The 26466-nt window shown below is 32.9% G+C and overlaps 1 protein-coding gene across 2 annotated transcripts in view; it reads right to left on the bottom strand.

The window, feature by feature from the left end:
* Positions 1–26466, bottom strand: part of LOC129238491 (heat shock protein beta-1) — a 53080-nt gene that overhangs the window by 3155 nt on the left and 23459 nt on the right. The window contains exons 2-4 of one of the 2 annotated variants that reach the window (XM_054873519.1): positions 18351–18389; positions 11746–11818; positions 6057–6152 (exon numbers count right to left, since the gene is read on the bottom strand). In XM_054873519.1, coding sequence (XP_054729494.1) covers positions 6057–6152; positions 11746–11818; positions 18351–18389 — 208 coding nt within the window. The remainder of the gene's footprint in view (positions 1–6056; positions 6153–11745; positions 11819–18350; positions 18390–26466) is intronic. The other variant, XM_054873520.1, reaches the window with a different exon arrangement.

Here is a 26466-nt window from a genome sequence, read left to right as displayed (position 1 = left end):
CACTTCCATTATCTAATTTCTTTTAGTTTTGCCTTGATTCTGTGCTGAAGCACTTATTGAGCTTAATAAAATCTATATTTTCCTTTATTTAGTTTTTGCAACGCCGAGACCTCTGTTTGAGTCTAAGATTAGAACTTTCTATTCATAACAAATCACTTTTAATTAGTCAGTAAGAAACTATCAATAAGCTTTTCTGTACTTCTAGTCTGTAAGGCTTTGTAATCATAAAATGAGAGGTAAAAATATGAATTGAACATTACACCACAAGTGTAAAATTTAAACCATCAGAAAATCCTGTGTACTCGGACTGTCAGACTGAATCGATCTAAATCCGGAAGCTGAACCGGCTTTTTTTCGTTATATGTTTGGCCATATTCATTACTACCCTCTTTTTTGAGCAAATGTGTATATTAATTAGCGAAATTATCGCAATTGAAATGAGAACCATGCTCACGAAGCTTTTGGGACTCCATTACATCCCGAAATAGTCATCTTTCGTCTAAATCCTAAGTTGTTTGAGCAAGTCCTTTATTTATTTATGTATATACTTTTCTTAAATTTTCAACTTAAATTGCATTCAATTGCTTCCCTTCGTGTATGCAAATGGATAATTTTGCTACCCAAATTCGCAAACGCAATTTGTATGAATTTATTTATTTTTGGCAAAAAATTAGCAAACAATCGAATAGGAAAGAATAATACATACATAGTATATACATTCATGCATACACAGGCACACTCTCATACACATGTACCTACATTTATATTGACTCTGTTGGCAAAGCGAAATTCCTTTTATTTGTTAATTGTAAATATTCGCCAAATTCTAATGTAAATATCGGATTTTATTAGCTTAATTTTTCAGCTAAGCTCATATCCAATGTGTGCACTTTTGCATGTATGTATGTATTTACATAGCATATACATATGTATTGGAGCAAAACATATCCCCATTCTGTTTTCTGAAAATTTATTTTTCACGCAGCAATTGAGGTGTGAAGATTCACTTGGCTCATGACCAGCTTCTCACCATTAGCGAATTATGATGCGCGGTCTGGGATGCATCTGTGCCCTTTACATGTGTGAAGGTGTGTATATATGTATGCACATAGCTTTAATATCACTTAAATAACTCTTCAACAATCGGCATATTGGAGGCTGTGCTGTGCACGCTGCTGTTTAAGGAATGGCGCAGCCAGAAAAATACCTCTTAAGCCAAGAGAATCCAACATCTGGAAGTCAGCCAACGGCCAATAGGCCACATACTATAGGTCGCATTACGCCGATTTCTGAATAGGGAAAAATGGTCGAAAGGTCTTCTAAAAGTACAGACTGGAAGATGAAGGGGGGAAAGCGGAGTCGGTCACTATTTGGGGGAGCGTTTTTTTAAGTAAAAATTGCTTGTATTGGCTTGAACTGGCAGAGTTGTGTTGTTCTTCGCAGATAGGTTTACGGTTATAACAATGTTGAGAGAGATGAAATCGTGGATGAATCACCGTAATACTAGCCCGGGAGGCAGATAAGTCTACCAACTATGGTTTTGCGATTAATTTATTAAAAATGTCAAAAAAAAAAAAAAAACTATACTCCTAGCCTATGAACCGACCACAGCGATTCTGAAGTATTAAAGACCACGACTAAACCCCAAGTATGTAGCACTAGAGTGCTGTTTTGATATCGTAATATAGACCACTATCTGCCAAAAATTTTATAATTTAACGCAAGAAAAGCCATCTAGTGCTGTTGATGTAGTGGCGGAGAGAAGAGGGACCTAGGTTGGAGAACTGCCTCAGCCTATCCCCGGAAGGTACACTAAGGAACCTCAAAAGCCTAGTCGCCTGACTCAGACATTTGCAAATAAAGTGTTTCTTTCTCTGCCGGATCCTACACAGCGTCTGCAATGGGGATTTGCAAGTTTCTCCGCATAAGTTCCAATCGCCCAGTGACTGGTGAACACCGCTATGAGTTTGGGAAATGAATGGCGGGGGATCCCTAGCACTTTAAGCGTTTTGAGATAGCACTCGACTAGATAGAATTCCAGCTGTCTTGCGCTTTTTACGAAAGAAATTGTGCAGTTTCTCTTTAATAACGATCAAGAAGACACCGACTTCTGAGATGGAGACAATTAAAACCGGTTCTGTCGACCGTTTCCTGGTAAGCTTATCGGCAATATCATTTCTCTCTATGTTCCTATACCCTCGAACCCAGATAAGTGAAATGTTTCCTGCACATTCGAGACGTTTGATTTCCTCCTTACTTACAGGAGCTGACAAGAATAGATGGCCTTAATCACAGTATGACTATCGGAAAAGATATTTATCTCTCCCTCTCAACAGCGATCCTTAAGTATTTTGCATGCCTGCATGATCGCGAAGACCTCTGCTTGAAACTAGTTTTCGTTAGTTTAAAGGAGACTGAAATATTGGCTGATCTAGGGAAAAGCCCCGTTCCAACCCCAGATGCTATCTTGGACCCGTCGGGGAAACTGAGGTACCTGTGCCCGTGCAGACTCTCTCCTCCTTCCAATCCAACCTGCTTGGAAAGATAGCCCTAGCGCAACCCTCAAAACCCAGTTTGCGGATGGAGATTGTAGTAAAAAGGCAAATTAAGTCACTGAAGTCATCATAGGGCTCTGCCAATTATGACGTATAGCCACGTGCTACCTCCGTAGACGTCGAATTAGCATCTACTATGTAGTTTTATAATACTGTATATGCTGCTGTAAGCCATTTCCGTGAACTGTGGGCGCCTCAGAGGCATATTGAAGAAATATTCTTTGTGACCGGAAATAGGTTTCGATTCTATTTATTACGCGTTAAGTTCGGTAATCGTATTATTTGCCATTTCGGCGATGTCAATTGCCTACCTCAAAGCTGCCGTGAAGGACCGATCCTATGTTGTGCGAACAATCCATTGACAATTCAGTTGCTTAAGACGAATATCGCGCAAGCCATTCGTGAGATTGAAGCAGAAACTATCACCACAGTCTGGGAAAACTGGGTTAACTGGATGCGCTACTTACTATGAGGCGAGCCGGGGACAAGCACATGAATGAAATGAAATTGTTTGCTCTTTCGAAATAACCAATAATACGTCGAAGGAAATGGTTTTTATTAATTTTGTTGATAGTTTAAATGAAACCACTATATGAGCCACCCTATATGTAATATACATATATACTTACATACATTCAAATACTATACAATACAAATTGTGAACAAATGATAAATCAGGGCGCGTAGACAGTACGAGCAGCATTCGCAGAATATTTGCAAAATAAAAATAAATGCACTTGACAGGAGAATATTTCTGTTGCGATGTGAAGAGGATCCAATGATTTACGTGCGTACGTACGTATGTAAATACATAAGTTTGAAATAAATCGAGAAAAATCTTGAGAAATAGAAAATTCCTAACAACCGTATGCAGCCTGTCGCTGGTCGGCTTGTTTACTTGAAAAATGTTTATGAGCGTGTTTGGTTTTCGACGGCTGTGAGTCATTTTCCAAAAATATACATGCCATGTACTCACAGAACACCATGAATGTGTAGAGACAGCAGGCAAGGAAAATATGTATTGAAATTTGAATTTACGAGCGAAATAATATAACAAAACACTTGAGATCTGCACGAAATAGTCGATAGGCAAGAAGAAGGAAAAACAGAAGTCGTACGTGCATATGAATGTATGTACATATTTTTGATGAACTGTCAGCGCGAAGGTGACGGCTGCCAACGCGATCTTTCTGAAATTGTAGCAGAATCATATATGTATGTATGTACAGTCACTCACACCTTATTTGAAACAGATACGATTTTTTTATAAAGTGTTCTATATTTCATAATAATATTTTTCGAAAATGGAAAAAACAGAGTATGCAGACATTTATAATATCTTTTGAAATACAATAAAGTGTTTACGCATTTAATTGTAATGCAAAAAAACAAAAAAAAAAAAAAAACAAAAAACATACAGAGAATTCACGCCGCAGCTTGAATGATGTAACTTAAAACAGAACAACTAATTATTTCTATTTTTTTTAATTTTAAGGCATTTAGTACTTTGTTGGGTATCCTTTATTATCAATTTCAACTTAAAGTATTCGTGACATGTACTCCACCAACTTTTTTGCGTTTTCTGGACTAATTTAGTTCCACTCTTGAAGTATCACCTTTTTAAGATCAGATTTGTTATGGATGACAAATTTTCTTATATTTGTCTTCAAAGCCGAACACAAATTTTCGATAACGTTCAATTCCGGTGATCGTGCAGGAGTTTCAACAATGTGTGGACATTTAAATATTAATCATTTTTGTATTATTTAACTTGTGCTTAGGGTCGTTATCCTGATAAAAGCGAAAGTCATTTTCAATTTGTAATTTTCTAACTCTTTGAACCAAACTTTCTTGCAGAAGTTTAAATAAATATAATATATAAATATTTCTAAATATCTGTTAATTGTTTCTTCGATAAAGCTCAAATTTCCAACTTCATTTGATGGCGTCATGCATGCCCAAATCATCCACCGTCGTGTTTTACAGTAGCTCACGCGGGGTTTGAGCTCCGTATTGGCCTCGCGCCATATAAAAGTCGGTTATCTGGTCCAAATAAGTTTATTTTTGCCTCGTCTGCAAAAAATACGTTCGCGTCCTCCAAAATGCTGGGGTTCTATTTAGATGGTCACGCGCAAACTGCAATCCCTTACTTCTATCCCTTGCAATTACGAAAGGTTTATTACGGGCTATTTTACCATTTAAATTTGCTTCCCACAGTAAGCTCCGTACAGTTTCTGGATGGCAAGTCTTACCTAAATCCTTTTTCGTCATTTCAGTTAACAGCGCTTGTTGCTGGATTTTTCCTCACTTTCTCTGTGAGAGGTTTATTTGGCGCCTGTAGTCCCTTATTTCCCACACGATTTTCATTCATAAGACTTTCAATAATGTGCAGAACAGTGACGAACTTAAATATACAATTTCAGCTATTTTACGATGCGTCATTCCTTTTTTTAAATGCTTCAAAACTAAATCACGTTTTTCTATCGAAGTACGCAGTCCCATGGTTAAAAAAAAGCGTACATAAAAATTCGTATTTCATTATGTCAAACTCACTCGATAGCTGTACTTTTAACTACAATCATTTAAGCTGCGGCGTGAGTTCTCTCTATGTTTTTTTTTTTGCATTACAATTAAATGAGTGAACACTGTTTTGTATTTTATGTTGAGAAATGAAATAAAATAAAATATCTGCTTTTCCATTTTCGCAATGTATGTAACAACTGTTATCAAGTTTTGGTGTTCATGTATCCAACAAAATTTGCAAAGTAGGGGAAAGTGAGAGAACAAAATGACATTTCAAATTGAGGGGAAGTTGCAAGTATTCATGTGGAAATAAAATAGTGTAATGCTAAGATCGTTATTTTGCATTATATTTACTTAATTTTTTTTTTTTAATTTAATAAGAGGCAGTTCAATTGAAAATTTTTTTAATTTTTGTGATTTTTCCCACCAACAATTTTATCAACTGTTCGTAAAACTTGCAAATTGTTACTGATTTTGCGTTCTTGTACTTTTTGTTTTAAAATTTTTCTCTTTGAGAACGAATTCTCGGAAATTAAGTTACTGACAGGTTACGAGAAAATTTTTACATGAACAGACCTATTGCGTAATATATGTATGTATGTAGAACCCTTTACTATTGTAAAAAAATGGTGTATGCATCAAATAAGGTCTGCGTGACTGTATGCACATACACTTTATGCTATTTGATTTTTTGTTTTTGTAATTTGGTTTTTAAGTTCTGTTGTTTCAAGTGTCAACAACTTATCAAAGAAGCTTTCGTTGTGCGCAATTTGGCTTTATTGTTTTTTTCTAGCTATGCTGCTAATGCCATTGTATCTGCTGTGGCTGGTCAAACGTTAATTATAATTTCGGGTGTTTGTCAGTTGTTCTATGAATAATCATATATGGATGTTTTTATGCGATTATCTCAATGATATTTGATTTTTTTATATATCTATGTGTGTGTGTGTGTGATTTTGCTAATTCAATGCCACTTACCATCAATTTCTGATCGACAGTCTTGACAACGATTTCTTCGGGGGAGTATTGGCTCACATCGAAACGCAACTTCAGCATTTTGTTATCGCCATCATCCTACAAAAAGAATAAACAAATAAAAATAGCGTAATTTAGTAAAAATACCAAACAAAAACCAGTAATTGATCAGTGATCTATTTTTTTTTATTTATCCAAAAATTCCTACTTGATTATGAGCACACACACTATATGAGTGGGCGTAATAGCTAGTTGGCGCTATAAAACAAAAACAAAACCACTTGATCGCGTCATTGTTACAATAAAACTATGAAAAAACAGCAACAAGCCAATTTTTTTGTTTTTTTATTTTTTCTCCAACTTCATATTGTGTAGGTCGTTGCTTTTTTACAACGCAAAAACATATATTTTAATATTGCGATAATAAAATTAATAGCAGAAAACTAACCCATCGTGATCATCATTCACTCAATTAATTGTCTAATTTAATTCATGACTATCGAATGATGCGATCACGCTTCAGATCACTAGTGCACCACTTTTTCGAGGTAATGTACAGTTTTGGTACCACTTTGGTGAAGGGCTAACTGTATTCACCTAAATACTGGAATTGTTTAAAAATAAATATGAATTTTCAGGAAATTTCTTCTCTCCTGACTATCACAATGGGTATTTGTGACCACCGCGTAACGTCTTATACCGCGTTCATACGATCATAATGCCGTACGACAAAATTAAATTTTTTTTCCAAATTTAATAAGCTTCCGCCAATGCGTGCTGTTAATGGGGACACAAACAAAAAAAAAATATACCTGTTTTGGTGATTTGAAAGTTTACGTCTGAATTTTTTTTAAGAGAGGAGGTCACCCTCCAGTGGTTTTCACCCTTTTACTCATTCATATGATAAACCGACATAAGAAACTGTGGAATCCCTACATTCACTGCTGAACACAACTATGAAAAAACTCCGAACGGCCGATGGTTTTTTACAAGGGCCTTTTTTCATGGCAGAAATACTCTTTGAAGCTTGCGGTTGCCTGCCGAGGAGCGAACAACTTTTTCTATCATTTGGTGTTTCGTGATCGGAGGTTCGAACTGCCGAATGGTGGTCGTGCTCCAATTCATTCGGCACCCTAGCCCAGAATATAGCGGTTTAAAATAGACAAGAAAAATATTTGTCATAAAATAGTACTAAGTCTCCTAATGAACCAAGACTCAAAATTCAACATAAACTTCGAAAAATAGTCAAAACGGAAGATCCAAACCCATATGGTAAAACATTCAAATAATTTTGCTTTTTAAGTTAAAATTTGTTATGGTAACATTTAGTTTGCAATTTCTTGCCTGAGTGGAAAAAAGTTTAAAATTCATATAAAAAAATTTAATATGCAACAACTTTTTTATGTCCTCCTTTAAAGGGGACCCGATGGTCTAAAAATTTCGAAAAATCGATTTTTTGTTTTTTCGATATTTCGTTAGTTTATTTATTTATTTATTTATTTATTAGAAATATAATTATAAATAACTATATTACATTACGAAAGGCACTAGTAGCTAAGACTATCGGCCTAACTTCGTTAGTTTAGTATCTTAAGAATATACAGTGAAATCTTCATGCAGAAATTCACAATGTTATAGCTTCTAGAGCCCATTAATTAGGTAGAGAGCGGTCCGTGCGCTCCTGTACCTCACACTTTAAGCTCATTTATCTCGAAACGACTTCTTTCGGTCTGGTGTTGCAAAAAAAAACAAAAAGCTACTCAACCGAATCGTCTGAAATTTTAATATGTTATCATATTATCATATTAGAATCATATTATTATTTCAATTATTTCGTATTTTATTTATTAAAAAACTGAAAAAAACCGATTTTTAGAGTGTCAGACTCAAAAACGCGCCATCAAATTTTTCGTTTGTTTTTTTATTCTAGTAGCGGGACATAGCTACAGTCATACTGATTAATAATTTTTTTGGTTTTTGTGTTTCAGATAAATAGAAGAGACAAAATGGACAACACCGTCCGGGTCCAATTTTTTGGGAGGATCAACTTCAGCGCCATTTTTTAAATTATTAAAATAAAAAAAAAAGTTTCATTTTTATATGTAAAAAAGTGAAATAAAAACCCCTAAAAATTTAAAAATCGTTTTTCATTTTTTTATTGTAAAAAAAAATTAGAAAATGCCCTAAATTTTCGAGTACTAGACCACCGGGACCTCTTAATAGCACCTACATTTTAGTATGAGGAACATATTTTGTTTTTTTATTTATTTATTTTTTTGTTGTCTTTGCACTTTTAAGTTATTTCTATACAGATTTTTATCTGGGAATTAATTGAAATTTTCCGGTGAACAATTCTCTACGAAAGTTTTTAACCTTCTTGCAACTTTCCAAATGCCTTTATTTTAGAGGGGTCTATATGATCCTTTCGTTAGAGAGATAACGGACTAAACTGCTCTGTAAATTTATTACTCGCGAAATTTTACCATATGTATGTACCCAAACTACATACGATATTTCGCTTCGATTTGAATTTAAACCCCTTTTCTCCACTCAATCTAAAAATACTCAAATTTAATATGGCCATAAAAACATTGTATCTTAGAATGCAAAACGAATATAGATATAACAAGTCTTTCATCCTAACTTGAAATCAACAAAGCTACGCAAGATGAGATTTTAAAACTACTTCATAGGCGAAAAATCGTGTAGAAAACAGGCATGATTTCATGCTACCAAGTCCAACTGGCTTGAAGTTCAAGTGCCTTGCGATACAAACTGCAAGTCAGGCGATCAACTTCAAACCAAGGCGATCAAAGGACAATCTATACAGTCTTATAGTAAAGTAATACAATAGCTCTTAGATTATGATATAACAAATATATTACTATGTAAATATTATATATACAGACACTTCTGTATTTTGAGAAGCAAGTGAAAACAAATAAATACGTGTGGCCTTTTATCTACTAGCCAATACTATTAACAACAGTGCTGGAACCGTATAATAGTACAATAGTAAATAAAATATATATTTATATGCACTCAATTAAAATAATGCAAAATATTATAAATGTAAATATTTATTACAAAGCTGTGCCCATAAAATTCCATAAAAAGCTATGCAGAGTGAAATGTTTCAAACGTTGCATTCTTGAATATTTGATTATAATAATAAAAAACGATTAAAAAAAATTGCGTTTCTCTATTTTACAATATTTTTACTAATCAAAATATAAGAATTTGTTTATTAGAAAAATTCAACAAAGAAAAAATTTAAAATTGAAATCAATTACCGCACTCAACCGGGTTCCAAGCACATAATATTGTTTAGTTAGGAAATCCTTAAGTATTGGCATTCGAAGTGAAAAATAAAAGGAAATAAAAACAAAAAAATATATTTACATTCGTTAAGTACTTCATTATAAATGTGGCTCAATTTCATAACCGGACAGGTGCGTTAGTAATTTAAACTTTATTTAAAACTGCTATTGCCAAACAGGAAGCACTACTTAGTACTTAGTTTCTTGTGCCTCACTAGCAATTTTCTAAATAAACATTTGGCTGAAGATGGAATAAATTTAGCAATCGGAAAATTCTGGGTAAAAGGTAATACTCGAAATAAAGTTATTAAATGGAAATCGAGCATACGCACACAGATAGAGATGGTACAGTATTCGATATACAAAAATTAATTAGACTAAAAACTAACAATTGCAAGGTGTCTGCACACGTTGTTCCACGAATTTTCAAAAAATTGATTTTTTTTGCATTCTCTTAAAGTATAATATCTTAAAAATATAAATTAAATAATAAATATAAGTTTGAAGTGAATCCAACAAATACTTTTCGAGTTATTCAACAATTAACACAGTGCGCTGGGGCGCTCCGGAGAAGCTACAAAAACTTTAAATGCTTTTTTCTCAGAACTATGTTTTTTGAACTGGTGATCACTATAACTTAAAAACCGCTTGGTAGATTTCAATACAATTTTTACTGCTTTTGAAAAACATAAAAAACTCGTGCTTGATCGAAACATTTTTTGTTTTTTCAAAAATTTAGATTTTTTTTTTTTGAACAATTAATTGTCAGTTTTTTCTCGAAAATCTGAAAAATATTTCCTGAGGCCGCCATATTGTTAATTTTGAAAAAAAGCTTCGATCATGCACAAGATTATCTATTAATAAAACTAATTTCTCTCGTCCGATTGATTTTAGATGAATCTCCAAGGACTTGTGATGATCTCCGCAAGGGACTTCTGGAGAAACGGGCTCCATACAAATAGCGATAACTTTTACAATTCTTTTTTTTTTTTTGAAATTTTGCTAAAGTCAAATCGAAACATGATGTATTAATGTAAAATTATTTTGGTAAAATAAAGGAACTGACTAGCAAAAAAAAAAAAATTATTGAAAAACATCATTTTCTAGGGTCTCTGACTATCCCTATATCTTTATTGTAAAAGATTTATACTCATCGATATTCAAACATTGACTCCTTGTGTCCGCCTCGATTGTCATACGGTACGCTACTACTTACTAAAATATGAGACGGTATATTAACTTAGAATAGCACAGGTGTATATATTTTAACATCAATTGAACAATCCATTGATGAGTTGAGTTGCCACTTCCTTGTGAGTTAAAAAAAACGAATTTTTTCATTGAAAACTCGACATATATGCCCTATGATCAAAACGTACCGTTTAGTAATGTTTAATTCGTGGGAACCGGTCCATATTTTTTTCTTATGTTGGTAGGACTGTAAAACACACATCTGTCACTATTTTTCCGTTTTGAAGCGTTTGCTGTGCGTCGCAAACGGCCGGAAATGTGGGCAAACAATTCTTGGATTTTGCATGATGATAACGCGCCATCGCGCCGAGCCCAAATTGTGCTGGATTATTTTACCAAACACCAAGTAAATACCATCGTGGAAGCACCGTATTCACCTGATATGCCCCCGTGCGACATCTCTTTATTTCCCAAGTTGAAGTTACCACTTCGTGGAAGGAGATTTCAGTCGATAGAGGAGGTCAAAGAGAATGCGACGAAGGAGCTGAAAGCCATCCCTTCGTTGGCCTACCAGGGGTGCATGGAGGACTGGGTTAAGCGTTCGCACAAATGTGTTGCTTCAGACGGGTCATATTTTGAAGGAGATAAAATAAATTTGCTTGAAATTTCACTCTGTTTTGTTTTATTTAAACATTCCCGGCACTTGCTGATCATAAAGTATGTAAAAATGGTTATTTTGAATGAAAATAAAGATTATCACATAAAATAGATTTTTTTTTATTGATTTTTTTTTTTTTTAATACAGTGCATTGAAATAACCGAATTGACTAATTTTTTATTTCACCTTTTTTTGTTGTTTTGCTTTATAACATTGGAATGCGCAATTTTGCATTTATCTGTCACATTAAACACCCCTTTCAATTGCCACAAAATAACTAAATTACTTTCGTACGTCTTTGTCACAATTTTTTAATTATATTTTAATATTTAATTCTCCAAAATTGTTTCTATACGTTCTTTTCTTCTTCCTTTTTTTAATTTAAATCTAAGTACTTCTTTTAAGGAAGAAAAAAATTAAAAATTCATGTTTGTCCTACAGAATGTGCGTGGGTTATTTATTACAAATACTTAACAGTACAATTGAAGCTAAGTTTAAAAAAAAATCAAATAAAAACTCTTACCTGAATGAGTGGTGAACTGATGTCAGAGATGTAGTTCTGTCTTGGTGCTGGACGGGAGAGCGAGTTTTGTGCGCTAGAAAGAACAAAAAAATATTGATATAAAAATTATGAGTCAAATTTTAAATAGTATTTGGGTAGAAAAACACACACACAAAAAGACACGCAAAATCGTAATATGAAAAAACTAAAAATGAATGTGGGCTTAGTTGCAACATGCAGCACGAAAATTAATTACAAGTGGGATTTATAAAATTATTAGACATGCATACCTACGAGCATATAATTAAATACATTTTCGTGTTACTAAATTTGTTTGCCATTTACACACGTAAAAGTATGTGCACAAATCAATATGAAAAATAACCACAATTTCATTATAATTATATGTAATTTATAATATTTTATTTATTAAATTTACCCAGTGCTGTGTGTGCGTGTATGCGTTTCATATGTGCGCGTGTAGGAATGCATAGCGGATCACAGTTGCGTCTATAAAATTAACTGAATTTAAATTTACAAATCAAAAGTAGAAAAATCGCCAATTTATGCCAAATATGTATTTATGTGTGTAGAAAGAAAAATCATAAGCACTCTGCCGCACTACGTTTACTATTCGGTACTGACTCCAAATACTAGCATTTCTCAAACATTTATAGCTCAGCTCGAATTTGCTGCCTCACTCAACTTTTATTTATTATCGTGTCAGATGTAAAAAACAAAAATAGAAATCACTGAAGAAGAAGACACCCCCAAATACGTGTGGCTCTTTGATTGTCGACTGCTGGCACTTCCGTTTCCGGCAGCACGTGAAATGCGTTGCCGCGTTGAATAAAATACCGTTTGTGATACTCATGTATGCATTTATTTCTATTACTTTCTATAGTGCTAAGCAGAGACTGACAGTTCACGACCCGCTCTGGTTCAATGAGCCATTGCCACACGTGTTGAAAAACACAAGCCGTCAAACTTTAGCAGCATCGTTGAGAGAAGAAGAAGAAGTGAAGAGCTAGAAAGCAATGTAATGAGGCAAGCAGATGTCAACAGTCGAAGGGAGAGTGAAGTACAAACATTAGCACCCCGCAGGGAAAATCTGCGAAAGTAATACGAAATTCTAGTTTATTACCGGTGCAAATATGGACACTCAAAACTAGTATGGCAGCGAAATAAATTTATCCAATTGAGAAGATACATTTGTGTGCAGTGAAGTACGAGATTTTTCAATAAGATATTTAATTTTTAATTATTATTAATTTCCCATATCGGGTGTTTTTAGCTGCATGAGAATTATCGATGTCGATAACTATGGTTTGACAGCTGAGAAGAGCAAACTGTGTTAACATTTCTGTTGAGTAAGGCCAAGGTAAGGTAAAGTTTGACAAGTCATCATGAATCGTTAACGCCACAAAAAAAAAAACGCTTCCAAATTGTAAAAATTTACTTTGAAAAAAAAGACAAAAATAAATCGCAAAAATTCATAGAGCACTGGCGGCATTATCGGTTCTTATTTCTTTCGAAAGGAGCTGCAGTTACGATGGATGGCGAGATCTACGAGCCATACTGACCAAATTTTTGTTTCCAAACAGCGACAACAATCAATTTATTGCAATATTCAAGCCACCATTGACGCCATACGGGCAGATTTTAAGGAAAAAGTAGTGGAAAAATGGACGGATGAAGTGAACCAATATATTTTTGTGTTGTATTTTCATTTTAAGTTCCTAAGCTTTTAAAGAACACCCGATATAAAAGACCAAATATTGATTCAATAACTCAAGAGAACCCAAAACAAATTGAAAACTTAAATGTATGGTTTTTACTGCGCGATCGCAACTCAACCACGAAAATATAAGGTTGGCAAAAAAGTCTTGCGGTATTTCCACAAGCTTGTCTTTGCAAGCGCGTAGTTCTAGTTGTATTCGTCGCATCGGTTCACGCTATTATATGAAAAATGAATTTAGCGAAGTAATTCGCATATACCTAAATAGTCAGTCTAACCATGAGAATTTACTGACAATAAATTTACTAGACATTAGACGCCTGAAAAGATCTACCATTTTGAACCGTCCAAATAGATTTGAGAAAGTGACAGCTGACACAAAAATTGAAACTAGCAGATCATGCTTAACCTGCTGCCTAAACCTAGACAAAAAGGGCCTCAAATTAATCTGTGGAGTACTTTCAGGGCCCTTTGCCCTTCACCAATTGTGAAGCATTGAAGGGACTTAATGAGCCATCCTCGTAGATATATGATAAAAAAAAAAAACAAAAACAATTCAAAAAATGTATTGCATATTTGTGTGCTATCTCGCTGTGACTTAATCTAACACAAAAAAATTATATTCTGGTGAGCAATTATTGGAAAATGAAACTAGGATGATCAAGACTACACAAATGATTAAACGGTGGTTGATGTAAGAGTGGTTATTTAAATACTTGCAAAATAGAAAGACACCAACTAAATTTCTCGCGGGGTATGCAGGCATTCACAACTCCCACGGGAGCACGCACCAAGTATGTAACAAATATTCAAATGCTTTAATCGGCGCCTTATTGACATTTCAATTTGTTTACCTCAGAACACGAAAAACATATACACATGTACATATAAAATACAAATATTCATATGTATAGATGTATGCAAGCAGTGGGGTGGATGTCAATGTTTAGTTTTCTTTCCGTTAATTTTACATTACCACAGCTGCCAAACATTTGTTGCATGCAACTGCGACGAGTCATGCACTTGATGCTAAAAATAGCGCCTAAATATGTAAATGTGTATTTAGTGTTATGTTAGCCCCCCAAGGCATTGGCGCTTAACGGTATATAATATACAGATACGAGTATGCACACAAGTCGAAAAATGCTAGAGGGGAGCGAACCAAAGTGGAAGCGAACGAGAGAGGACTATGCAGAATTATTGATATAAATTAATATGGCATAAATTGTACGAAGCGCAGCAAATATTGCAACGAAGATTGAAAGTTGCTACATATTATTTACAATCTTTCTCACTACATTTTCCCCTCCTATTTTTCTCCGCCAGCTTCGACAGCTGTTGCCAAGTATTCGTTTGCTTGCGACGAAACGTGAAAATATTTTTCTTTATTATTTTTAGAATGAATTAATGTGAATTTTTTGAACAAAATTTGCTAACAAAAATATGCTTGTCATAGTTAGAGAAAGTATCTAGAATGTAATTAATGATACGCATATGACAAATAATTTAAATTCAAATAGGAAAATGTGCAAAATAATCATAAATTTGTTTTAAAAAATTGGGTCATGTTGATTAAATTGTATAAGAAAATTTAAATGGTTTGCAATTGTAAGAGTTTAGCGTAAAATGTGTTGTATTGCAAAAACTCATCCACCCACTTTATATGCACATGGGCCATGCGAAATATGACACATTAGATTCAGTAAGGCGTGCAATGATGGTCTGAAGTTGTGTCTTGTAAATGTATCATAATAGTACCCTGTAGATTTTTTCAATTTTTATTTTTTTGTATTCATCTTTTTATTTACTTTTATTTTCTAATTGAAATTTAGCGGTGATCATACAAAAAAATGAACAAACATATGTAGGTTTTTTTTTTAATACATTTTCCACACGTGTGACCGCGACTTTGAGCACCAGCGGCGCATATTTTATAAATTAGTTTTTATTTATAATTAATTTTTTATAATAAAAACTCAAAGATTAAGAACAGCGGGTAATCAAACCCATTTATACGATTGTGCTTGCAGGCAAAGGAAATTCTGCCAGTAGATATGTTTGGCAGTGTCTGGATACGACGACCCCGAAATTTTTGCATATTATTATAAAACGGTGAATCATTGGAAGTGATTATAAAAAGGAATTCGAAACGAATTTTATTTGAAAAGATCAGATTTTATTTGAATCGGTTTGTTGTTTTATCATTTTTTTTTTTTTTATTAAAATCCACATTTGCATTTTCGACAGGTTACGCAAATTTTCTTTAGTTTATTTTAAATTTCATTGTTTTCTGTTCTCGTTTTGTCTTTTTTCTTTGTACGGCAGACAATACACAATTTGCTAAAATGGAATTTGGCAAAGCTGCCAAATTCTTGTTGGTTGTGCTCCGACTAATACCCGAAATTTCTTTTATTATTGTGCCATAGATGAGAAAGTGTATAATTGTTTTTAGTAAATGGATATTTAGAAAAAAAATTGGATTTCTAGAAATTGCTAAGCCCTCTAGAAATGGCAAATTAAAATTGTTTAAAGTGCATTTCAAATTATAAAGGTTAAATTAAGTGGAAACTAAAAGTTCGAAAACAAAAGTAAAAGTTTACATTAAAAGCATTTATTTTAGTGCTTAAAAATACAAATTTGTATGAATATTAATGCTGTCTTCATGCGGACAATGTATGGAAGGTGCACAGTGAGACAAAGGAGGGTTGAGAAAGTAAGTTTTTTTGCAATATATGAAATGCTTTTGATGCCAATTTTTTCATTAATTTTATGTAAGATTTGTTTATTAAATTATTTTATGTTATATACAATTTTTTTCGTTCATTTCGTACTTAAATTATTGAATACAAAAATGTTATATAAAATTTGAATTTTTTCGTTAATTTTATATAAAATTATTTTATTTAACTAATTAATTTTATATAAGATTAGCGAAAAAAATCGAATTTTATAACGAATCGAAAATTAACGAAAAAAATCGACTTTTATAACGAATCGAAAATTAACGATAAAAATCAAACCGAATCGAAAATTAACGAAAAAAATCGGATTTTATATATAATTAAATAGTAAAATAAAATAATTTTATATAAAATTAACGACAAAAATCAAATTTTATATAAAATTCTTTTATTCAATTATTTAATTACGAAATTAACGAATAAAAAATGTATATAAAATAAGTGAATAAACAAATTTTATATAGTTTGTACTACAGCAAAGCTACTTTATAGTTTCAAGCTTTATACAGCTTTGAAAAAAGACTTCAACTTTTCTACAAAATTTTGTAATTTTCAACTCAGAATTTAATGTTTTTTCTGGTATGCAATTTTATAGCCCTTTTGATTCTGGTGTGACAAAGTGCAAGTTTGAAGTTGCTGAAAATTCCCGTCGTTTTAAATTTTTTTTTTTTTTTGTCTCGCAAAATATTCAAATCTTTCAGAGTGAGTGGGGCAAGGTTCCAAATTTATTCTTCTGATAGAAAAAACGCTCAAACAAAATGTAAATTATCGTTAAAAAAGTCTAAAAAAAGGTCTAGAAGGTGAAGGGGATTTTTCTAATTCGAAGTTACATAAATACATATATCAGTCAGTGCTGTCATTTCAACTTTTTGTGACTAAATTTAACTTTACAGGCTAGTACTAACTGCATTGCCGTGAAATTTCGCCAATAAAGCATAGTACTAGTTCGAATTTCACGTGAAATAGCTGTCAAAATCCATACAAATAGCATTGCCGTGAAATATGCGTGAAATTTCATATGTATCTCATGGCAGAGTAGTACTCAGTTCACGCACTGAAAACATCGCGCAACATGCCAGCAACATTTTTTAAAACCTATTAAAGTGCACATGCCATTTAAAATTGAGCGAAAACTGACAGTCCGTTTGCGATTCGAATACTCCGAAGATATCGCATTTTTAAGTGAAAGGTTTTCGCAATTTTCTTTATATACATATATATTTTTCTCCATATTTTCTGTCAATATATTTATGTGCTTATTTGAATATTATAGAACATTTTGAAGCATGGACAGCCTAGAAGCAGTCACCAGCTTCGACGAAAGTTTCGATCACCCCGGCTTGAATTATGTAAGATTTAGTATAAGCTTTGACATTTTTCAACATAAACGATATTACTATTGTATATTATGTGTAAAGCACTTTTCTTAACAAAATTTACCAAATTTGTTTTTTTTTTACATTTCTTCATTTTTCATTTGCCGTTTCTTTTCATTTGACAATCAATGTTGCTAGCAACATTTCACGGCAAGCCAAATTCATGTTGTTGAAGTACAAGCCTGAAAGGCTTAAAGTTAAATTCAGTAAAAAAAAAGTTGAAATGACGGCACTGTCTCTCAAATATATATATGTATGTATGGTATGTATGTACACTAATTGTGAGGAGCTCGGCCAAACACCTAACAGAAGTATATCCGCCAATTATTTTTTATGTTTACTAAACCCAAACGTGTTCTAGGTTTGCTGGCATATTTTTGGTATCTATGTATAAGTAGATGTGTCTGTGAATTTTTTTACTTAAGCACTCAAATACAAATTTGCATAACATGAAAGGTGTTTGACATCAATCTCATAGTCAGTCCAATTCTAGTGAAATTCCACAGTATCCAATTGATTCGAAAAATGAAAATTTGAATGACAAATTGAGTAATGGTACTGTTTTTCATTTTATCTATTTTTTTGTTTGTTTTGTTTGTGCGTACCAACCAAGAAATAACTTTTTAAAAAAATGTGTGGATTTTTTAAAGTTAGCCACTTAAAATACGCATGCAAGTTGTGCCATCTGTTTAGTAAATTTATGACAAGGAGAAAGTTAAAAAAAAAACAATTAAATAAATTATTATAGCCAAAATATTCGCTAGTATGTACCTGCTGCTGCTGGTTTTGGTTGTTGTCTTTTTAGTAGAACTGTTTTTATTTTATTTTTTGTTTTTTTTGGGGAGAACGTAAATAAGCATTAAAAAAGCAATAGTTGAAAGAATAGTTTTTGTAAAGATTTTTTTTTATTATTATTTGTTTTTTTTTTTTGTAGAATAAAGCATATTTTTATGCAAGTCGTAGTTCCGTTATTATTAATTTTGTAAGCATGTAAAAAGAGCAGAGAGGAAGAGAGAAAACGTTAGTTAATATGAAATATAAATATTTATATGCATATATATGTATAGAATACTAAATTTACAAAAGCCTTTTGTATATATGTACATAAGTAAAATAATATGACTTATTTAAGTAATTTCCTTTTTATTTCAGCACCACGTGTTTTAGGAAATTAAATATTTTTACTATGAGGGCGAGCCAATATATTAGTTTGGGGAAAAAGAAATCCACTATTTTCTCGATAGATGGCTGTAGTGACCAATATCTCGTAAATTATAGAACAAACAATAGGCCTTTTCCTCCCGCCAAGACTTATCAAGTGGCGAATAGTTGAAGCAACTGGTACATATGAAGATATGTCGCCAACGCGGGAAGAATGCTGCCTTAAATTACATGTGTTGGCAAGGCAGTGCGGCCTAATGACTATGCCCATATCCGCTAGCTAACTAGATAACTTTGTTGTTGCTGTCACATGCAAATTTTTCGTCAAGTTAATCGAGCATAGAGATTGCGAGCGGGGAAATGGTGAATAGAAGAGACCTAATTTAAAGTTTATGCTCGTTGACAAGCTGACATTTAACATTAAAAAAAAAATTGTATGCTGTTTTTTGTTTGTTTCATTTAGTTGTGAGTCACAGGGTGTTGACTATGCTAGTAAACAGAGAGAAACTTTGGTCCATTTTAGAGATTTTCTTTGATAAAGACCAAAATGCCAAAATACAAGCCAGGTCGCTAAAATTGTGAATGGTATTGGTGCCGATACTGTAACAGCTAATTACGTGCAATTTGGTTTCGTTGATTCCGTTCAGATATTAAAGAAAATGTCCATAAAATCAGAAAAATAATCGAAGTTGACCGACATGTTAGTAGTCGTAGCATCGCCCTGGAGCTAAATATCGACGATAAAACAGTTTTAAACTCTTTGCGCAAAAATAATGGATTTTTTCTTCCCCAAACTAATTAATATATATTTATGCTAGAAATAGAAAAACATGTAATTTTGCGGAAGAAAATTCCATCACACTTAATTAATATAATATAACACCACTTTTGCTTCTCTAGTTCCGGCTCTAGCTGCTGCGCCCTTTTAGTACTGCTAGCGCTGTTAAATTTCCTGTTAGAGCAGCTCAATTGAGTTAACTCCCTTCTGAAAGTGAATTAACACACTTTTGTACAACAACAATGTCATGGCAATTTATACCTTTAAAGCGCATTTTTAACTGTAGTTTAATCGATGGAAATGGCTGTAAGATTTTTTTTCACTGCGAAGATGTATCAAATATGGGAATATCCTCGCTTTTTTATATATATTTATATACAACTGTGTATACACCTCACTTCAACCATAAGCATTTTTTCTAAAACAAGGCATTTCTTTATCGGCTGCTTATTAGTTGTTTCTTGTTTTCGCAATATTCCTATTACATATTAATAAATTTGCGGAACGATAAAGGTCGTTGCGCCTATAGCTACTAGTACCTAGGATTTAAGTTTGCTTTTATAATTTATTTGAAAACAAAAACTGACAATAATAATAAAAATAATTGTGCAACGAAAGGCATAACAGAGATCCACTTTCGTTGATCAATCGAACTAAGAGAGTCTGACCCAAAAATATGGGGTTTATTTCAAAAGTAAGGCTTGCGAGTTTTACTCAGTGTTCCAAGCCAAAGTAAAAGCACTCAGTAAGAGCCAAAGGCTATGTTGGGAAAAATACGAATTTATGTACGCGTTGCGTGTCTGTAGTAGCAGTCAAACTGACCGAAAACATTCAGCATACCTTCCAACTAAATACTTCAAATCTGGCAATGCAAGTTACGTCTCAACTATGAACTTGTTTTATACTGGGCGCTGGGCCACCATTTACTCATACATTCCTCAGTCTAAGTTCCAAACTACTTTAAGACATTTTCAACTTATATCTTTTTACATAATTAATTCACTTAATTATAGTAGTGCCTTTAAGTTATTTTACTTGTCGCTAATGACAGTCTGTTGAAATGTGAACTTCATAAAATTGACGTCTAACTGGTTTTCAGGTTTTCAATAATTCTTCGACAGTGATGTAATAGCTCGCCTGCGTGATAAAAAGTGTTAAAGCAACTTAAGCTTAATGAGTACAATTATCATTTAATACGTACATATGTATATATACGTATGTAATTACATACGAGGTAACTAAAGCGCAAATATCTGGAGCAAAAAGAATGAATATTTTCAAAAATGTACTTAAGTGAGGAAACCAAGCTGAACAAAGGGCTAATTATGAGCAACATAATTATCATTTTTACCAACAAAGAAGTATTGAGCAAGCCCGAGCAGTCTAGAAAATTTTATGTGAGCCATGAAAAAACAAATGTGTAATAAAAAAGTCATGAAAACTCGAGTTATTAAGTTACGCTTTCAGAAAAAGCGGGAATAGCTAAGCTTTTGCTGCCCATCCAAGCTGTGCCCAGATTTTATTGATATTTTTTTTAAATTCTTAATTTTTTAAATTTGTTTTTTGTTTTGATTATTAGAAATTTATGAAATAACTCAGCTATTAAATTTAATTTTTTTTCTCGGTGCAGATCGCATACTAATTACCTAATTCTTTAATGGCTACATACTCGTACAAATGTTTGTATTAAAACATAGTCGCATAAGCTACGTTTAGGGCATTTTTTGTGCAAATTTTCTTAGTCATGCTTCGGTTTACGATTAAGTCATACTTAAAAAATTTACGAGTGTATATGTTTGTATTTAAACACTATTGAAAATTAAAAATTCCCTAACACTCTCAAGTAAAAGTTTGCATACTCGTGTACTCGTCGTGTGGCTGCAAATCGTGCAGTTATGTTCTCTTTCTGCAAAGTTTCCCATGTTAAATCCTAAGCTGTTAATAGTAGCCACTTTAGGTATCACAGTAGTCTGGTCAAATACTAATTTTTTATAGATATTTTTTAGAATTTTTTTTTAAGAAAATAAAATGCGATCGTTTTGATTTTATAGTATGTTATTATTGGCATCAAATAGTATACAAAAAAAATTTTTTTTGTTTTACATTTTTTTTTGTAATAGGTGGCACCAAAGTAAGCATCTTAAAAAACAGATAGGTGGCTTGTCAACAGGATTTTGGCTCTTCAAGACATCTGAAACTACTATATCGCAGCAAAGTAAATACAATGAATGTGGCCGAAGAAACGTTAAAGCTCTACATTAATTTTTTAAAGTTCTAAAGAAATTGTTTCTATACTTTTTAAGTTCTTTTTTTATCTGCATTTAAATATTATATTAAAACTTAAAGAGCTAGAGAGCTAGAAGATTTTATGGCTGAAAAAAACGCCAAAAACTCGGATCGAAATTTTTGAACTTTTTAATAAATTTTTTGCAAGTTCTGCATACTCGAACAAATTCTAAAAAATATTTTATAAATCTTGTTTTTAAAATTAAATAACATTTTTTGATAAAATTTTCTCGCTACTGCTTTAATTGGCATCATTTTTATTATAAAAAATTTGAATGAGCTACAAGATTGCATACAGGAAAAACTCCAGAAACTCTTATTAAAATTTTTAATGAAATTTTTTAAGTTCTGCATACTCGAATAAATTTAAAAAAAAAATTTATAAATTTATGAAAAAAATCAAAGAGAAAAAGTTATAAATACAAACAAATTTATAAATTTTTTTTTTTAATTTTAATCAATTAAAAACTAACTAGAATTTTTGATAAAATTATGCCACTACTTTTTTAAGTTATTTTTTAAAGTAGCTTCATTTTACAACGAAATTGAATGATCTAAGCGCCAAACCGAAAAAATTCCAAAAATCTACCTCAGAAAATCTACCTTAGAAATTTCGCTTGCAATTTTTTTTTTAAGTTTCTAATTTGAAACTACATACCAAAAAAAATTCTAAAAACAATTATAACTTTTTGATAGATTGATGGAAATTTTTTAGATATTTTTTTAAGTTCGTGTTTTTAAGTGTACTAAAATTTATTATGTATATATAGTATTGTACTAAAATTCAATAGCTGCAAAACTGCATACGCGTATAAATCCTAAAAAAAAGTATATATTTCTTAAAAATTGAATTATTTCTTACTAAATTTATAATTTTTTTTTTTTTTAACTTCAAACAAATTTTGTGGATCTTTGGTACATTATTTCTAAGTGGCATCATTTTTATTATAGAAAATTTGAATTAGCTACACGATTTCATAACAAAAACAGCGCCAAAAACTCGAATTGAAATTTTGAACTTTGTAATGAAATTGTTTTTGTTTATTTTTTAAATCTTTTTTTTAATTGATATTATATAATATTATATCAAAACTCAGTGATCTACCAAATTACGTTGTTGAAAACATAAAAAATCGATATTAAAATTTTTGATGAAATTTTTTAATTCGTTTTAAGTTTTTTTCGGGGCATTATTTGTAGTAGACTAAATTTGCTTGAGGTACAAGACTACATAAACGAAACAACGCTAACAGCACTGATTGAAATTTTTTAAGGAATTTTGTCAACGTCTTTGCAGTTAAATGAGCTGTGAGGTGACGTGAACGAAAATAATTCCATAAAATCTATCTATGTTTTGATGAATTTTTTTTAATAATTTTTTTTTTTTTTTTTTAAGCTGCATCATAAAATTCCAAAATTGAATGAGCTACAAAAGTGATTTTTAAAAAAATATAAAAAAATTTTAATGGAACTTTGTCAATACATTTTTTTTTTTTGTTTTTGAACTGACACCAAATTGTTTTTAAATTAAATGAGCTGCAAAACTGCATGCACGAAAATACAAAAAGAAAATTGTGCATCTTTTTTTAAATTCATTGAAATTTTGTCTGCCCCTCTTAAATATTCTCAAAAATTTGCGACTTTGATCTAATACAGTTTTTATACAGGATATAAACTATTGACTAGAAAAATGCAAGTATTGCCAAACACCAACTGTACGAATTTCAGTGACGCTCACTGTACCTAAATAAAGCAAAATTGAATTTATGATTTGTAGAGAAGACAACTACTAATTAAGTGCGCGCGAAATGGAATTGAAAATAAATTTTAATAATCCCGCTTGAGCATTTGAAAATAATTTAGTTTTTAAACTTTTAAAAATACCAATCACAAAGTAGAAACGACAACAAATTAATTAGCATCAAAATGCTAACCGTTAAAAGATGAAAATGAGGCCTTATTGCCTTTTGCGAAACGCATACGGAATAGAGAGCCAAATTCTTAAACGCAAACATTGAAAAAGATTACTAATTCACACATACAAATAAAAATATGCATACACATATGCAGTGAGTAGATACGTATGTATGTGAGTAGACACAGAGCTAAGTACTTAACCCATTAAAAGTTGTTAATAAATTACGCTTTCCTCACAGCAGAAATTAAAATTGGAATTCTGTGTCACGACAGCGTTCATAAAAAAAGGAAATGTGTAAGAAAAAACAGCTTACCATAAGCAATTCAAATATCATTGTTACACATTGCTTTACTCTATGCTTTGTAAGCATAAAAAATAAAAAAAAAATACAAAAAAAAACTACCAACCAGTCGTCAGACAACGGTCGCCAACCAATTCAAACTCGGCGTAGGAGTAGACAAGCATTCCTTCCTCTAATCAAAGATGCAACAGTTTGCCTCGAAATAAGAGAAAGAAAACACCAATAACGGTGAATGCTGAACACAGATGTGTCCAATGAAAGATTATAGTAACGGCGCTGACATACTTTCATGCTTATTGCGAAATTATTTTATTTTATTTTATATTTTCTTCTTACATTCCACGGTACAGTTAAATTTGTTACTATTGCAATAATTTCTGACTTTTTTATAGTCATTTGGAGAAATTTGTAGAGGAACCGCTTGATAGTTGCTGCACGATAAGACATTCACTTCCTCCGCATCTAGTAAGTAGTGCGCTAAGAGAGAGGCATCATAAAATTGTAGGCACGAAAGAAAGGGCAGTGGCAGCATGAAAATATATAGGTATGTGGGTATGTTTGTTGTTAATGTAGGCTCGATTTTAGTTAGTTGTGCGATTTTTCAGAGAAGAGTTCTTAAGAAATGTGAATTTGGTTGAAGTTAGTTCTTCTTTATGACTATTTTTTTGTCTTCTCCAGCTTTTTTTAACGAGTAATAGAGTCCTCAAATTTTGATCTTCGAACGGTATTGAATTGTTTGAAAAGTAATAAAACTGATCATGGCGGATGAGTGATAAATTGGCTAATGATTTAAATAGGCTGGGTATGCCTTTGCTTTTTTTCATCGACTACTTAACTGTGTTGTGCAAAAGCAGGCTGCAGTAGCAGAGCTTACCATTTCTAGACGTCTTAAATTAGGTAGCGGATGTCGGTTTGTTTTGCTTCATGAGGCCTGTAAGGCAGAAAGCAGGATAAATAAAGCTAGCCTGTGATGCCACAATAAGCCTTCATTTTTGGCCTCTAAGCCGGGTGGAGAACTTCTACTTATCTCTCTTGAAATTAGTGTGACCTTTTCAAATATTTTAGCAGAATCGTGATTTCCACAGTACTGAGGTATTCCAACTAATTTAAAATAAAAAAATTTACAGTCTGGATAGAGCAGCAATGACATAAAAAGTGTGAGATCTTTTCTTCCTCCTCCTCATTTAAACAGCCTCTGGACGTGTGTCGGGCCCCGTTATAATGAAAATCAGTGTGATCAGATTACGCCTATTTTGGCTTAGCAGTGATTCGGTGCGTTTGGCATTAAGAGTCGGCCACAATTGTCGGGCGATTCTGCAGGTGGATTCAATACGACTTCTCCCATTCGCTGCACCCTCATTTTTCTCATAAATATGTAGCTTAATAGACTGTCAGCAGTCACCTTGGTGCCAATGGCCAGAAAGCCATGTGACCTATTAGTGAAATGACTCAGCCATCTTGTTAAGAAATGTGCGGCATTTCATGGCTACCTTGGTGGTTATCGACTGTTTTGTGAGAAATTTTATCGCCGCCTGGCTATCAGTGAAGAGTAAAGAGATGTACGGCATTTCATGGCTACCTCCTTGAAGGTTGTCGACTGTTTTGCTATTAGTGAAAATGTAGATATCACCTCCCTTTATGGCATCACACTGTACTTTTATTATTGCCATCAATTCAGCCTGAATGACACTGCAGTACTCTGGAAGCCGAAAACCTAAAGGAGATCGCCAGATGTTCGGAATATGGTATACACCTCCGTCCGCCCTACCTCGAGCTTTGAGCCATCTGTGTCTATATGGGTGGACTCGGCTTATCTTGTCTTATATCGTCCCGCTCCCACGTTTCCGTTAAGGGTAGGATGATCGTAAAAGTTGTAATGGCAATTGTAGGTGGGAGTGCATAATCCTCTAGTCAGCGAATATGCGATTATCTTATATATACCTATATATATATATAATTGGCGCGTACACCCTTTTTGGGTGTTTGGCCGAGCTCCTCTTCGTATTTGTGGTGTGCGCCTTGATGTTGTTCCACAAATGGAGGGACCTACAGTTTCAAGCCGACTCCGAACGGCAGATATTTTTATGAGGAGCTTTTTTCATGGCAGAAATACACTCGGAGGTTTTCCATTGCCTGCCGAGGGGCGACCGTGCGGTAGTCGCGCACCAACCCATTCGGTTATGGCGGCCGCGATGCGATTATCTTACCTCAAATTTTTTTAAATTTCTGAAGAAGATTAATGACCGTCAGGTGTTACAGAAGTGGGGAGATTCCCCCCTTCAGCCTGAGGTGTGTTGAAAAGAGTTGTTAGCGAATAAAAAATTTAAACCCAATTTCAATATTACTTCAGCTGACTTTATTAAATTCACTATGAATGGACTAGCGGCACTGAAAGAGAGAGAGAGAGAGAATGCAGGAAGGCATTGGTGCTACGAAGTACTCG

Source organism: Anastrepha obliqua, chromosome 2 (genome assembly GCF_027943255.1).
Source record: "Anastrepha obliqua isolate idAnaObli1 chromosome 2, idAnaObli1_1.0, whole genome shotgun sequence".
NCBI lineage: Eukaryota > Metazoa > Arthropoda > Insecta > Diptera > Tephritidae > Anastrepha > Anastrepha obliqua.
This window is presented reverse-complemented; position numbering and strand designations above follow the sequence as displayed.